This window comes from Artemia sp. Qi Xiang Cuo, chromosome 6 (genome assembly GCF_049724085.1).
Source record: "Artemia sp. Qi Xiang Cuo chromosome 6, ASM4972408v1, whole genome shotgun sequence".
NCBI classification, from domain to species: Eukaryota; Metazoa; Arthropoda; class Branchiopoda; order Anostraca; family Artemiidae; genus Artemia; species Artemia sp. Qi Xiang Cuo.
In genome coordinates, this window is record NC_142799.1 from 21757096 (window position 1) to 21773668 (window position 16573).

Below are 16573 nucleotides of genomic sequence, written 5' to 3' on the forward strand. Positions count from 1 at the left end.
CGGTTTGAACCCCCTCTCCCCCGAAATTTCTGACCGAGTCGAAAATAAGTCTAAAATTAGTAAAACCTAGGTAAAAATCAGTAAAATTAGTCGAAAACTGAGTCAAAAATTAGTAACCCCCCCCCAAAAAAAAGTCAAAAATTAGTAAAACCCCCCCTGAACAAAAATCCTGGATACGGCCCTGGCTAATTACCTAGCTTTGTCTATTCTTTGGATTAAAAACTCCACTAGTTCTCGCATGCCTGTGAGCTTTGCAGTAATTCTTAAGAAGTATCACATATTCCTAGCTTTTTAGCCTTTATTTAAAGATAAACACATATTTTTCAGGAGATTAAACGTGTTTGTGAAATGCACGGATGGGGGGTGCCGACATATCAACTTTTAAGCAATTATCCACCAGCTGCTGATACACCAAACAGACTTTATGTTTACAAGGTATGTATATGTTTGTGTTTTATGTTTATGCTTTATGTTTATAGTTGGCAAAAATATAATTATATTGTCGGCTCTCAGTAATTCGAATTTCACTGGACCATGATTTTTCTTCGATTTACGTATAGTTCGACTTATGTTCGAGTTATAGAGGTCGACTTATTATTTGAGTTGTCGACTTTAGTTCGAGTTATCGAGGTGATTCTGCATAAAATTCGACTTTTAAAAGTAACAAGTTATAGAGGTAAGCCAAATGAAAATTCGAGTTATAAAGATACGAAATCGTTAAATTTACTCCATATAGCCACTGCAATTCTACAAAGTAAAGAATAACTATTAGTGCATTATAGACTTGATAAATCAGGACTTGACTTTCAAAATGTTAATACTTGATTTTCAAATGACAATAACGAGTTTAGTTTCCTAGGAAATGACACACAAACATTCACCGAATCTGATACAAAAGTATGTTAAACAAAATTGTCAAAGTTTGCCCCCCCCTCAAAAGTATTGAATTTTAGAGACACGGCTAAAAATTCTGGAACGGCTCTAAATGATCAATTCACACGGTAAAATTACCGTTTTTGCGGGATTCTACTTTTGTTTCTGGAAATACGGGAATATGAAGGTATTCCAACATTAACCATGCTCATAGTTACACAAGAAATAGAATATAAAATGAATGAAGTATTAATAGTCCCATTTTGGGCTCTAGAAAAAGATTAATTTTCAACAAAGTTTGATCCCACCCAAATAATTATAATTTTTACTGTTTCCTTTAATTGGTCATAGATAAGAAAAATTCTTACGAGAAGATTTCCAATTTTAGATTTGGTTGTCTTCAATTTAAATTGGGATTTTCATTTAATTGCTTGTGACATATGCGTACTTCAAAACCTACTAAATACAGACTGTTGTCAGAATATTAGTAAACTCCTTACCGTCATTTATGGTTTTTGCAAGCTTTAAGAAATTCTTAATGTTGGGCTGGTGTTACTTCATTTTCTTTCTATCCTCTCACGCGACCATGACGTTTCAATGCTTTGCTTAGCTTACACTGGAATTGCAGCAGCGTTTGAATGAACTATCGCCTCTTAGTCCGATTCTTTATCGCAATTAAATAAAAAAAAAAGTTTTTTCAACTGAAAGTAAGGAGCGACATTGAAACTTAAACGAACAAAGATTATTCCGTATATGAAAGGGGCTGTCCCCACCTCAACGCCTTGTTCTTTACACTAAATTTTTTTATTTTTTAAAAAAACAAAGATGTGAGACAGAGTCAAACTTTATCGTAAAGAGCGATGCGTTGAGGAGGGGACCGCCCCGTTCATATACGGAATAATTTCTGTTCGTTTTAAGTTTTAATGTCGCTCCTTACTTTCAGTTTAAAAAACTTGTTTTTTTTATTTAATTTCTGATCGTTTTTTAGTTAATGCAGCTTTTATTTTGTCTCACCGTCATTGAATAAGTAAAAAAAATTTTCATAAAAATTTTAATTTTCTTTTGCTAAATGGCTGTCTCTAAATTCGGTTCTGACGTAATTTACAAATTAACTTACGTAACGAACTTCCATATTCGTATATTTTTCTTCTGGCAAAAAATACAAAGTTGCAGATTTTTGCAGATATGAGCTTGAAACTTATGTTAATGGGTTTTCTGATACGCTGAATATGACTATGGGATTTTCATTAAAATTTTTTCCCTTGTAGGCGATGTTTCCCCCCTCTTTAAAAAATCGGGTGAGTTTTTTGAGGCTCTTGGCCTTTGATGATCAATAATAAACTTAATAAAATTCATGTATATATAATCAGTATTATAAATCTATTCTTTTGAAAAATTTATTGATATAAAAGTTCCGTTTTTAAAAGTTTCGCTTACTATTGAGCCGTATCGCTTGTTTTTTTTTTATTGTTTTTTTTTTATTGTTTTTTTTTTTATTAAGTATTTGTTATTAAGTATATGATTGGGTTATCCCTTTCTTAAATAAAGCGCTATTTACTTTAAAAGTTAAAAAAAAAAATTATGAAAACAAACCTGAAACAAAAATGCCGATAATTAGAATAGATATCTCTTTTTAAAGCACTAAAAAAAAAAAAACTGTAGCGTAAAGAGCGAAGTATTGACTTGGGGGAGAACCCCCTCATATACGTAATAATTTCTGTTCATTTTAAGTTCTAATGTTGCTTCTTACTTTTAGTTGACAGTACTTGTTTTTTAAAATTTAATTTCTAATCGTTTTATTAATAGTGGTAGGAAATCCGGCGCCCCCTCCATACTAATGTCCCTTACCACCAATAAATAGCCTCCACGGAGATTCTCCCGATTAGTCCCCTTCGACAGCCCCCCTCCCTCCCCCCAGAAAAAAATCAGTCATGAAAATTGCTTTATACGTCCCAATAAACAATAAAATATGTAAGCAATGGGCAAAGTTCATAACTTGCAGCCCTTCCCCAGGGAACTGTGGGGAATTAAGTCATCGTAAAAGACATATTTATTAAATTTTTGACTATGCTAAACACAATGGCTATCTCAAAATTTTAATTGGGTGACTTTGAGAAAAAAAATGAGCGCGGGAGGGGGCCTAGTTGCCCTCGATTTTTTTTGGTCACTGAAAAAGAGCACTAGAACTTTTAATTTCCGTTCCAATGAGCCCTCTTACGATATTCTAGGACCACTGGGTTAATACGATTACCCCTGGGGAAAAGAAAAAAAAAACACGCATCCGTGATCTTTCTTCTGGCAAAAAATGCAAAATTCCACATTTTTGTAGATAAGAGATTGAAACCTCTGCAGTAGGGTTATCTGATACGTTGAATATGATGGTGTGAATTTCATTAAGGTTCTATAAATTTTAGGGGGTCTTTTCCCCTTTTTTCGAAAATCAACCAAATTTTCTTAGGTGCTTAACTTTTGATGGGTGAACTTAAACCTGATCAAACTTATACATTTGAAATTAAAATTAAAATCTGATTCTTTTGATGTATCTATTGATACCAAAATTCCGTTTTTTAGAGTTTCGGTTACCATTGAGCCGGGTCGCTCCTTACTTACAGTTCGTTACCAAGAACTGTTTGATTCCTTCATTGCAGAGAGGCCAGTGCTTATAGCTCCGAGGGTTAAATAGTGAGAAAAATTTCTTGACATCTTGTTTGATTACAGGAGGCGATTGCACGTTTGATGATAAAATAATGATATAAGCTTGCCGGAGAAATGGATAGCCATTTAACAAAAAATGAAAAAAGGAACGGGTGTTGCAAATAACTAAAAGGCGTGAATATTTCTGAACTTCCTAAATTGCCACTAAAAAGAAATAACAAACGAAATTTCGGGGGGGGGGCTCCGACCCCCCTGGATACGCTACTGCTGTACAGTATATATTATAGCATATATAATATAGTATAATTATAGTATATATTTTAATGGATATTGAGTTCAAATTTTTAAAGGATTATGGTTCCGCTGTCAGATTTTTCTCTTTGTGGGAATGCTCCTTTGTGGAAATCGTTTTTTTTTGATCTTTATAGAAAAATGAACTGATTTCTAAACCAAAAATTTACATAAGCCCAAATAATCAAATAAATAAAGCTATGCCAAATTTACACACTTACAGTAAAATAAGCTCTTTTTTAGCACAGTGGAGTATCTTTGATCTTTATTCTGTATATTACAGATCTTTATTGTATACATATTACAGCATTAATTAAAAAACCTCACAATGTTGACAGTTAATTCGAAATAACTTTGAAGTAAATACGAATTAAATTACAATGTCCATTGGGAACACACTGTATCCCATGTCAATTGTTTTCTTATTGTAGGTGACCATTGGAGATAAGGAGATTTTAGCTACAAGATTGACGCTTGACAAAGATGATGCCCTGGATTTAGCCATGCTCAGTACTTTTGAAGAACTTACTAATCTTCCTAATGGTACCAAAATACTTTTTTTTTTACCGCCGTACCGAGACCCAACGGGGGATTTTCACACATTTCAGAAATGCTTAGGTAAGAAGAAAGCCCCCCCCTCCCACCTTCACCCCGAAGGGGGTTGTAACAGGGAGGCGGGGCCCTTTTCGGGTATCTATGAGTTAGTTGTAGAACCGTTGGCTATTAAAAAATGGATACTATAAAATGGTGTATTGAAGTTAGAAGTGATTTTTTGCCTCCCGGAAAAGAATGGCATATATTGAGCATTAGAAAAAAAGAAGGGCCCGGCTCACACCCAATGCATGGGTGCATAAATGAAAGTGTTTCATTTTGCTGTATAAACGTGGGACATTGAATGATTTGCGAGATAACATACATATGTGTAAAGTCGAATGAAGAGGGCTGAAATGTATGCCTGGGGGGATTGCTGGGATTCTATTAAGCGGCTGTGAAGATTCCTCAGGGTAAGCAGGGAGAACGTTGACAATTATGAGTCATTATAGGAGATTTAGGGGAATGGGAACTTCTTGGGAGGGTGTAGAGAGGGAAGCCTCAATTGAGAGGACTGGAGGAGTGCGTGGCTGTATTTGCTTAGGTGGCTTGGTGCTGCAGTAAGTTGTTAGCAGCAGTGGTTGTTAAAACAAAACGCTACTAAAATAATAACGCTAAAAAGAGTTTATCTTGCAAAAGTTCAATTTTCATTGTTTAATTTGACGTTATTTTTCATCAGGATCATCAAAATAGCGTGAGATACTGAGCTTACGATACCCTGTGTTGGTATCGTTGTTTTGATAAAGTTTTATCGGAGTAAAAACTTGAAATTAATGTTTTCCGATTTATATACCATGGTATGCCTAAGTTTACTTTGCCTCCCCCCAGAGACTACCTAACGTAATTTTACTTACTAAAAGTATGTTGTTACACTCCTAAAAAAAATAATGAAAAAAATAAGTTACAGTTTTACTAATTTTTTGAAAAAGTTGTTACTAACTGAAACCACTATAGAATCTTGAACCATAGAACAGTCGTGGTTCCACGAGTCAACAAAACATTTATAGAACAATTTTTTTGAAATACTCTCGCTTTTCGATACGCTGGAGGAAATTATTGATGATTTGAAAAGCGAAAGAAAAAAAATGGTGAACTAATTTTGCAAAACTCCTTTATATATTATAGTTTTATGTTGAATTAAAAGAATAAAATTTTAAATTTAAATTAGTTTTTTATATTTTTTAATTTTGGAGTTAATTTTAATTTTTTTTACATTGATAATAGTTCCCGTGATTTTTTTTTTTTTTTTTTTTTTTTTTGCTAAACTTATTTAATTTAAAGGTCTTTTTACGGGATTTTTTATAAATGAAAAAAATTTTTAAAGGTTTAAGCGGGGAGTTTATAAAAAAATTAAGCCCCCGTTTTTAGCCGCGTGCTTTGATGCTTTCTTTATAGTAATAATGACAATAAATTGAATAGCGCTAATAATGCTAGTATAATGCTGCGTTCTATTTTCTTAATTAGGTTACTTTTGAACACAGTTTATATAATATACCAGTAAGTTTACCGCAGATGATTTCTGGCTCTTCATTCTCGGTGCGAACAAAAAGCTCCTCCCACTTATTTCTGCACTTATTGTCCACTTATTGGTTGAGCCGGCGAAGTGTTTGTGTCAGTACTTGTTCCGTAGGTGATTATTCTTTGTCTACCCGTGAAAAGATCTAATGCCGCTTATGTTTATATCTGCAAAAACATTCTCTGGAGCACTCGCACCTCGGTCCGGGTTTTTGCAATTGTTGAGATAGGGAAAGATCATACTGGATAATTATATAAACTGTGCTTTTGAAGTAGTACCCTCTTACTGTGGTTTGGACAGATTTAATTGTTTTCTATCTGTTAGTTGTAGTTGTTTTGCATCTATTAATAACTGATTTATATTAATTAAATTCTAAACTTTATTACCAATAATAATTCTTTTTATCTTTTAATAAGTTTTAATATCGAAAAATAATAATAAAAGCGCCTGTGATAAAATTTGTACCATACTAGACTCAGAAAAGCCTATATGCATACAACTATGCTAGTAATAATAATATTAATTTCATTATTACTCACCATTCAAAACTAAAAATATCAGACAAGAAAGGACTGGAAATAAACAACAAAAAAACGATCAAGAAAAATTGCATCAATGGTTGCAAAAAGACTGTTGCAGTAATGACTGGCTTTCAGGGGAAGATCTAGAAGTTGGTTTTAGGGACATGTGCCCTCTCCCCCCTTCACCCAGGAGGATAAAAGTTGCACACAGTCCAACAGTACAAATCCCCAGGGTGGAGCTCGAGTTGTGTTGGTGCCCCCCCCTCCTAAAAAAAATTTATTCCGTATCCTCCTCTAGTCTTTGTACGTGATTTCGTACAAGAAAATAGTTCACATGAATTAATTTATGTGTTTATCATATGGTCTGTTAAATTCATTGATTTTAGGGTAAAAAAAAAGTAGTCTATCATTATGTATTAGCTTAATTGTCTTAACTAGAAATTTTGATAAAAAATTTACTGCTAGTATAATTACCATAACGCAAAATAAACGTTCACTAAATTTAAATTATGTGTGTATCATGTGTTCTGTTAAATGCATTGATTTTAGGGTAAAAAAAAGTCTTCTATCATTATGTATTAGCTTAATTGTCTTAACTAGAAATTTTGATAAAAAATTTACTGCTAGTATAATTACCATAACGAAAATAATAGTTCACTAGAATTTAAATTATGTGTGTATCATATGGTCTGTTAAATGCATTGATTTTAGGGTAAAAAATTTACTGCTAGTATAATTACCATAAATCAAAATGATAGTTCAGTAGAATTTAATTTATGCGTGTATCATATGGTCTGTTAAATGCATTGATTTTTGGGTAAAAAAAATCTTCTATCGTTATTTTTTTGTTTAATTGTCTTAACTAAAAATTTTGATAAAAAAACTTACTGCTAGTATAATTACCATAACGCAAAATGATACTTTGTTAAACAAACAATATTAATTAATTTTTATTATAAATATATTTGTTGCTGAACTAAAGAATTACACAAGTATTTGTCTGCCATTTTGTGTTGAAGGTAATTGTTAACTATTAATGATAATTGAGTTCTGGAACTAATTCTTTCTCTTTGGTTTTGTGAAATGGAATATCCCACAAATAGTTTTTTCAGCCAGCGTTTTGCTAAGAAAACAATAACTTTACGCGTTAGATTGAAATTCTACTCAAACCTACCAGAAAATAAGTGAATTATTCTGGGGCGGATCCAATGTGTGGTTTTAGGGGTATTCCTCCAGAAGATCAACAATTGTACTAATTACAGGGTTGAGCGGGAAAAAACTGATGGAGTAGCCACATTTTTATCAGTAACCTCCTCCCTCGTTAATTCTTTATCCGTTAATTCGTTAATTCTTTATCCGCCCCTGGATTATTCCCTATTTCCTTTTTGCATTACTATTTTTAGAATTTTTTATAAATGCACATATTCTTTTTATAATAATTTTAAATTTCTTTATACAAATCTTTTTTTTTTTTTTAATTTTAAAATTATTCTTTAAATTAAATTTCAGTTATTGTTGCTAATTAAAGATTGTTGAAAAATAAGATTTTTTTTAATGTATTTTTATTAATATTGCTGACGAGGTTTTTTAAATAGAATTAAATTAATGTACGTACTAATCACATGATTTAACATTGCTTTGTTTCAATTTTTTAGGTGGCGCTGTTTTGCCTTATTTTTATCCTAATTTAACCGATCCTAATGCCCGTCACCCATTTAGTTACCCTAGCTACCCTAGTCTTAACCTTACTAGGACCCTTGCATGTGAATTTAACCCTTTAACCCCTTTACAACAGTTCAAATACGACGCATATGCCACCCCATGGATTCCAAATACAGGTCACATGGCCCAGCAGCAGATAGGTCCTCGATCAATGGCACCTCTTGCAGTGCCACACTACCAGGATATTGGAGTGTTCCAACACGCCGTGGGAAAAAATTATCTTCAAGGTAGGGTAGTAGTATATTGATATTATTCTTCTTTTTTTTTTAATTCACGAAGCTAATTCATACACAAGGAATGTATCGGTGATTTCGTTCTTTTTACTGGTTTAAACCTTTTATTTAATCGCACAACAAAACTGATCAGGTTTTGTTACCTTTTAATAACTAAAAATTTGATATAGCCACAATGGGTAAAATTTCATTGAACCATTTTTTGATCTCTTATTTGCTTTCAAATAGCTTTCAGAACTGATAGACAAATTGAATTACCTTTACTGTATGTCTATCTACCTTAGTTCTGCCTTAGGATGGATGCTACACTCATCAAAATGTGAAAATAATCATTTTTTATACAACTCTGAAAAGTTATGCCAGCTTTGCTTGTCACAGCAGCTATCTGTCTTGGCTTTACTCTAATTACTCGTGGCTCTCAAGTCTTTCATCGCTTCCACCCAAGTTGAAATACGTGCCATTTGGAAAATCGTTAAGATAGTTCATGGAAAGTCATCGTTGTCAAACAGGACTCAATTGAAATAGCCAATCAGGATATACAGAGTATTATAACTGCATGGATGAACAATAAAGACACAAAGTAAATGTTCAGATAGTTTACCTTTTGTGTAGTTCCAGGAAAACTTACATGCCATGAAGGAATACGCCGAAGTCCTTATGGAGCCATGGTTGTCGTTAAAGCAAAAAGAGTAATACCATCGTTTTTTTGCCTAGCGAACAAATAATTTATAATAATTATAATATATTTTTTAATAATTTTACTTGAAAAAAAAAAGCCAACGATATCCCTGAAAAAAAAAATAAGAAAAAAATATTAAATATGTAAATAAAAAAAAAAGAAGGGGTACAAAAAGAAACCTCTACGGTTCAGACTAGTCTCAGAAATTTCCTTGGCTTACGAATTACCCCAAATTCAGTGTTTCTCATTATTCTTATCCAATTTTTATTATGAAGTAAAACATTCCCCCGAAAATTATTTGCTTAACTCTGCCAATTCATAACAATCTTCTGCAAAATACAAAAGATTTCCCCCAATCCCCTGACGCATTGGGCTAAACCAAAGGCATTTTTTCTGCCTAACTCGACACGTATACTTCCTCCTTTCCCCAGCAGTGACCCGTCTGCTCTCGTAGATATCAAACTATCTAACTCATTCCCCCGACACGTCTACCAAAAATAAATATCTTCTCCATGCTTTTTTGATTTCAGTATACAGTTATATCCACCGTGGTTTTGCCATCTCCATCTTCCGGCCCCATAACCTTTCTGTCACTCGTTCCGCTAAGATATCCACGTCCTTTGCTGTCTCCTTATGCCACATTTGAATATTCTGGTCCCGTAACCTTTCTTTCACTCTCCGTTATCACATCCACATCCACACCCGTATCTTCATTCCATAGCTCGTTCAGACCACAATCATACAGTATTCTCTTTATTGCACCTGGCCACGAACCATTCTTATTCTCATGTGATCTCTCAAGACAACTAAATACGCTGCGTTTGCAAGAAGGAACTTACGCATCTTCAGAATCTTTCACCAAGATCTAATCATAAATACCAGTCTTCTACATCTCAGCTACATCGAGACTGTTAATGCTTCTAAAAAAAAATTGAGCGGTGGTCGCATCGAGACCCATATCATAGGCAGCGCAATCGCGCTGCCTAAGTAAAGAACGATGTTGGCACAATGTATTATTTTTTTTTTTGGGGGGGGGGGGGTAGACCAGGGCACTTCATATCGAAGGAGTTGTCGTAGAAACTTCGAAAAGGTTTCATTCGATTGGAAATTGGAGTGGCGCCGGCCCTTTTTAATAGTTGAAAGTGATTGGAAGGCAACTAACAGCCCTTCCACGTCCACCATTTCCCCAAACACATCGAATCAAATTTTTGAGATAGCCAGTTTGCTCAGCGTAGTTGATTTCCTGATAGATATTATGTTTTTGAGGAGGAACACAGCCTTCAGAGCAAGGGTTGTAAGTTATGCCCTGGGGGCATATAAGATTTTTATAGAAAGCGTTGTCGTAAAAACTGTTTACGACAACGCTTTAACATATTCTAAAGAGAAATAATGAAGAATACCTGCAATCTATTACGGCTTCCCACTAGGTTCTGACTGAAAAATGCGAGTTAATGTCCAGATGTCCAATCACGGCTGTCTCCCTAGGAGCAGCCTAGAAATTTAGAAGCAACGAACTTTGGTCCAGGGCAACCGAAAATTTAAATTTCTATAAAAAGAACACCCACTAAAGAGAATCTTCTGGAAGCAACAAAAATACTCCGAACCTCACTAAAACAATTTCCTCTTGCTCAAATGGCTGATACTCTACAAATACAAATCCCTAATTTCGAACATGGCTGTAGAGATAGCCAAAATGTGCTAGTGGTTGCTGTTACAATAGAAGGCTCCGATATCAATGAACTGGAAAATAGAATTAGTACCCCCAAGCAGCTTTACGCATGTAATCAGTGTATATTCTTAACTAACAGTTACTTTCAATAGATAATGTTTATTGTCAAGAAATGTCATTAAGCGAAGCAGCACAGCTAAGCCAAGAAACGGGTTAATGCAAGACACCCAGTCAAGGCCGGATCCAGTCCTTTTTGGGAGGGGGTTTTATTCAAAAAAAAATTATTTTTTGGGGGGGGGGGGGGTTACACAAAAAAAACTCCAAAAAGCATACAAAATTTGTTTATACATTGTTTTTTTACGTTTTTACGAGCCACCCCACCCGTGCGGGGGAGGGAGTTCCCCCCCCCCCCTCGGGGGCCGGCCGTGCCCGCCGGTGTGGCAAAAGGTAGTGGTCCAAAATAATAGTAGGTGTAAAAGCTAGGGACTTTTGCACTTCAACGTGTCGTGATAATTAAGTGGTTTCAGTAGCACCTACTTAAGTCAGCTTTTTATTCCTAGGAACTTCCATGTTTATTGATATAAATGGTCTAATGAAGAATTTTCCAGGAGTTATATTCCATGTAATATCAGTAAATATGTAAACTCAGAAAAAATGTTCCAGGCTTTCTTTTTTCAGAAGTTCCTTTAGTTTCAATGTTGTCACAAGTATATGTATATAGGCTATTGCGGCACATTTTTACCTTTTCATATAATTTAACTAAGAAGAAGAGAATATATCACTAGATGCCCTTTTTGTATGCTCTTTCCAAATATAAAAGTCACTTCTTGGTGAATTCCATTCGAACCCTAAAAGATAGCATATTGCAGTTTCTAGTCTATGATGTAAAGTTAGAAAAATAGTTGAAAACCAATTAGATATGAAAATTAGCTTTTAAATGAGCCCTTAAACACCTCTTTTATTTTTAAGTGACTGATAGCAAAAAAAAGAAAATAAAAATACGAGTTTAGTGCACTCTGGGCTATAAAGCAAAAAATGTGGAGATTCCGTGTTGTTCAAGGTGGGGGGGGGGGAGAGGCTTGAATGGTCAGGGGGCAGGTGATCAAACAGTGTTAGAAAACGGGCAGAAGTGGTTAGTTGCGTGCCGCCGGGGTCGGGGGGTTTCAGGCTCGTTTTGAAATTTCTGCGAATTTGTTTTCAAAATCGAAATAGTAATTATCCTTCCTGATTCTTGCTTCAGGAATTTTTGGTTACTATGGGCTGTTTTAACCCCTATAAGGACCCAAAATGAAGTTTGCCCCAAAAGGGATTATTGTATTTGGAAAGAGCATAAAAGTAACGTATTCACTTTCTTCTTAGCTAAATTGTATGAAAAATTATAAATTCATCTAATTCTATAGATTGATTTTCTGTAATATGAGAAATAATCAGAGCTAAAATAAAAGTGATAAGTTTTCCAAAATTAAGAATTTAGATGCTGAAATCATTTCCCTGAAAGTTTTTTTTTCTGGTTAAATAAGACACTAAGCAGGTAGCCTACCAAGACCATTATTTATTTACTGCTCTGCCATTCTTCTCTAATACATATCTAACTGACTATTTGACTAATTTAGTAGCAAAGAGATGTTAGATCCCAAAAAAAACCATTCATTTGTAGAATTACAGTTCCTCTATTACATATATTCTCAGGTCTTATGTTTTATGTTGAAACACTTACTTAGCCTATATCACAGGAGTGTGACCAGAGCCGTTCCGGGGGTGGGTGGTGGCCGGGGCACAAATAATAACGACTGCAGGAAAATAAAAACTGGTCAAATAACATTTAAAAAATTTCTAACCTATGGCCCTGCCCCAGCCTTCTGGCCCCTCCCCCCTCGGGGGGGCGGGAGGGAGCGGCCCCGGTCCCCTTCCCCCCTCTGACCGGCTCGGCTCTGGGCGTGACGGAGACCTCCCCCGGGGTGTACGACGGCACTTGCTGGGTCTTTTTTAAAACCGTCAGACATGTACACATTCGGTACTGGTTTGTGTCACAGCCCCTAAAAGACAACGGCAACTTGGGCAGAACATGGGAGGCTTAATAAAATTTATAGTCACTTTTTAAAATTTTAAGATGTGTCTTTGGGGGGGGGGGGGTGGGCGATACGCTCGGCGTTAGTAGGCGGATCCAAAGTAAAATTTTACCAAAAATAATGATGCCCCAATTTAATAACATTATATTATTAAATATCAGCAGTATTAACCTTTGACAGGTTTGATTAGAAACAGTTGCAAACAAATGTGCAAAGAAGCGTTTTCTAGACTTTCTACGTAGAGTCTTCTTTTTGGCCGAATCTTTTAAATCTATTTCTTGAAAATGTTGACGGTCAGAACGATTATGTTAAGTTATAGTGGCTCATGGTAGAAATAGTAGGGCACTTTCTATCTTTTATCAGTACATAAAACCGGGAACTTTTATTGATTTTAGTCACAGTTTTGCCGGTTGGATAAGCTACTCTTTCAATTTGATCCAAAACAAAAGTGAACTGAGTTTTCGCCCCCAATGAAGATATTTTGTTTAGTGGTGAAGTGAAGTTACCTGCTTAATTATAATTAGAATTTTTTCAGAACCCGCCGGCAAGGGCTAATAATTGTGAAAAAAAAACAACTGGTAAATTAACTGTTTTTTTTTTTTTTAAATTAATTTTTTTTTTTTTTTTTATTTAAAAAATATTAAAAAAAAAAATTTAAAAAATATATTTGTTTTACTTATGAGAGGAAACTAAAAATTTCAAAGCAAAATAAAATGTCAACATGTCAATAAACATTTTGTCAAAATATGGCACTAAATATAGGTTTTACTTCGCACCTCTCTTAAACTTTCCCTTTAAAAAAAAAAAGATAAAAAAATCTGCATTTTTTTTCAGACAAGGGGTCCAAGAGGTTTGTTATCCTCGGTATCTTTGAAGAGTTAAAGATACAAATTTAAATATTTGACATTGGCTATTGTCCTATATGAAATACATACAGATTTTCGCAAATAAGCGTCACTGACTCTAAACCACTAATTTTAAGTGAGGCGTATTCGCACAAAATTTTTCAAGCCTTACAGATGGCGAAAAATTGCCTAAATGAGTTTGAAAACCCATTTTTAATTAATGGGCTGTGTTTCAGTGGCTCCAAGCAGGGGCGTAGCTCCAGCATTTTTATTGGGGGGGGGGGGCAAAATGGGTCCAAATCCAGAGAGTCAAGGGTATGGGTTATATAATAATTTTTTCTATCGAAATTATGGGGGGGCAACTGCAACCCCCTTGCCCCTTCCAAACGACGCCACTGGCACCAAGTTACAAAAATGTAGCAGCGAGAAAGGGTTTTTTCAATCCCCTCACTGTTGTCTAAACTATTTTTGTTATGTCGGTTTTAAATTAATTAATTGCTTGTTTCAATGCGCAATTTGTCTTCAGTAGTGCCAATGGGGGTAGGACATTTGGGCCTCTAAATTGTTTGCCCCCTCACTGGATTTAGAAAAATAATTTTTTGCTCTTGTCATTCCTCTTATTTAGTATTAGTTGTAATGACTATAAAATCATGCTCAGCAATTTAACATAAATAAAAAAAAACGTTTTACTGTTATTTCCAAATTCGAAATTCTGTAATAAATACAGGAGTACCCCTAAAAAATCAGAGCGAATAAGTATGCCTACCGGTTTTAAATTAACAAATTTCTAATAGTCATTATGCCAGATTTATATAATTGTACACGTCACCATCAAAATGCTACGGAATCAAGAGTAATTGCATACAAAAAAAGTGTCTCCAGTGGTATTTGAAACCATCGACAAATTACTTCATCAACAAGATAAAAATATTTGTCTCTCGGCTGGAAGCAGTAGCGCGCTTCTGTAACCTATGTGGGGGCCGGAACCAGTGGATGGTTTGAGGATGGGGTTCCTCTGACATAGTTGCCCATGTTGAGTAGGCGTCCGCGCTAAGTCTTGCGTCAACATCGTGACCCTAGCGGAGGCAATGATCACGAGGTTGCTTAAAGAGGTGTGTACCGGGCCAGAGGGGAAACCCAGCAGCCAGAAGCACCCGCGTTGGACAGTAGTGGGACAGCGCCTGTGAGTGGGGGCTATGTTGGAGCCTATCCAATATAATCAGACCTGGTTCTGTTTTGCATATTTTTGGCAAATTCATTTTTTAATAAATAGATTATATTAAGACCGTGGTCTTGGGATTGTTAAAATTTTCCATGCAATTTTAAAATTAACATTTATCCCCCCCCCTTTACCACAGTTTAGGTCTATTTACACCAGAAAACGGGATTTTTTAAGACTTTTTTTGATATTCCAAAATTATTTAGATTTTCAGGCCAGTATATTTGTCAATGTTATAACGCTGAACCGTGAAAATAAATAAACCAATTAATTAATTAAATTTGACAAGCTTTTCAGTCAAAAGCAGTTGGTTTCAAATTTTGTTTTGTCCATTTTGAAGGTCACGCGGGGCCCGAATGGGCCAAATCGCCCTTTATCCGGCCCTAGTTGGAGTGTCAAACTCTTTATAAAGTGAAGTCCTTAATTTTCACCTTTGCTCACGTCCTTCTCCTTTTTTTCTTTCATATCATTTCTCTACTTAACATTTTCTCCCCCAGCAATCGGTGTGATTTTGTTTTTATCTTTTATGACATTTTTCTTTCATTTCAAATTCATTATTTTTATTTTATTTTTTCAGCAAGCGGTGTGAATGATCTAAGGCATAGAGCTTTACTACATTCTTAAGCTTAATTTGAAGTTTAATGTCAATCTGTTAATTTTTTTTCTGTATTTGTTCTTGATTCCTGCTTGTGTTTTAAGTGTTTTATATTGTACATTTTTAATGATTTAATTATTAAGTTTTCGCCATTTTTACTTAAAATGAGCTGGTGTTTTTTGTATATTTCTGTAATTTTTTATGAATTTTCTTTTTATAGTTAAATTTGCGCAGTTCATTTAAAACCCCCTTTCTATTTTTTTAAAAAAGAGACGAAACCACAACTAAATAAAATAAAAAAATTGAATTGTATTTGGACTAAAATTTTTTTTTTAATATTTACCTCTATCATGCTTAAAAATAATTCAGCATAAAACTATTTCTTCAGTTTTCCAATCATATTAATTATTGTTAGTAATAAAATAATCATTGTCACAAATGTGATCAATCATTGCCCCTTGAACAAATTTTTGGCTATGAAGACTAGACTATATCATAATATTATGTACATTTATTCAAACATTCCAGGACAGCCTTAATTTTAATCAGAATGAAATTTTCTTGAGAGTTTGTACAATAATTCATTAAAAAAATGTTACGTTTTTTATGGTTATAAAAATATCTTTAAAAAATCCATCATTAAAAAATGAGGACAGTCATTGTGACACCTTGTAGTCACGCCTTTGCGCAGAACTGTTAAGTCTATGACAGCCTGTATTATGGAGAGACTCGAGTAGATTATTTTTCTATGATAGTTTTCTTAAAGATAACTTTTGTCTCTTAAAAACACTTTCTTTAATGATTGTCTTTTAAAATCTTCTTAAACTTAATTCAAGATGAAGTTTCTATCGTGTTTCAGTTACGTCAATTTTTTTTTCTTAAATGATGAATCTGGTTTCATTAAAGGTAAACATTTTCAATAGTTTTACTTAAATTCGTTTAAATTTTTTCCTCCATCATGGTTAGCATAAAGTGGGTTGTATAAAGCAGAGACATTGACCTAATTGATGCATGTTCCATACTATTATCATTTCATCAGTTTTTGCTGTAGATGTGCAGTTTGCAGATGTGCAGATGTGCAGTTTGTCATTCATG

General features: G+C 34.4%; 1 protein-coding gene and 1 non-coding gene across 2 annotated transcripts; both read left to right on the plus strand.

Annotated features, from left to right (window-relative positions):
* Positions 1-330: 330 nt before the first annotated feature.
* Positions 331-15597, plus strand: LOC148950975 (uncharacterized). The gene is made up of 4 exons (XM_089090079.1): positions 331-435; positions 4251-4362; positions 8103-8396; positions 15461-15597. Exons 1-4 carry the CDS (start codon positions 349-351, stop codon positions 15505-15507), a joined length of 540 nt encoding a protein of 179 aa, XP_088946205.1. The 5' UTR covers positions 331-348; the 3' UTR covers positions 15508-15597.
* Positions 14606-14899, plus strand: LOC148950976 (signal recognition particle RNA). Its single transcript, XR_016141939.1, has one exon.
* Positions 15598-16573: the final 976 nt, after the last annotated feature.

Excerpts from the sequence above, each read along its gene's own strand:
- LOC148950975 (XM_089090079.1), top strand. The coding sequence starts at position 349 with ATGCACGGATGGGGGGTGCCGACATATCAACTTTTAAGCAATTATCCA. Across the intron at positions 436-4,250 it reads ACAGACTTTATGTTTACAAG|GTGACCATTGGAGATAAGGA; the intron begins GTATGTATATGT and ends TTCTTATTGTAG. Across the intron at positions 4,363-8,102 it reads ACTTACTAATCTTCCTAATG|GTGGCGCTGTTTTGCCTTAT; the intron begins GTACCAAAATAC and ends TCAATTTTTTAG.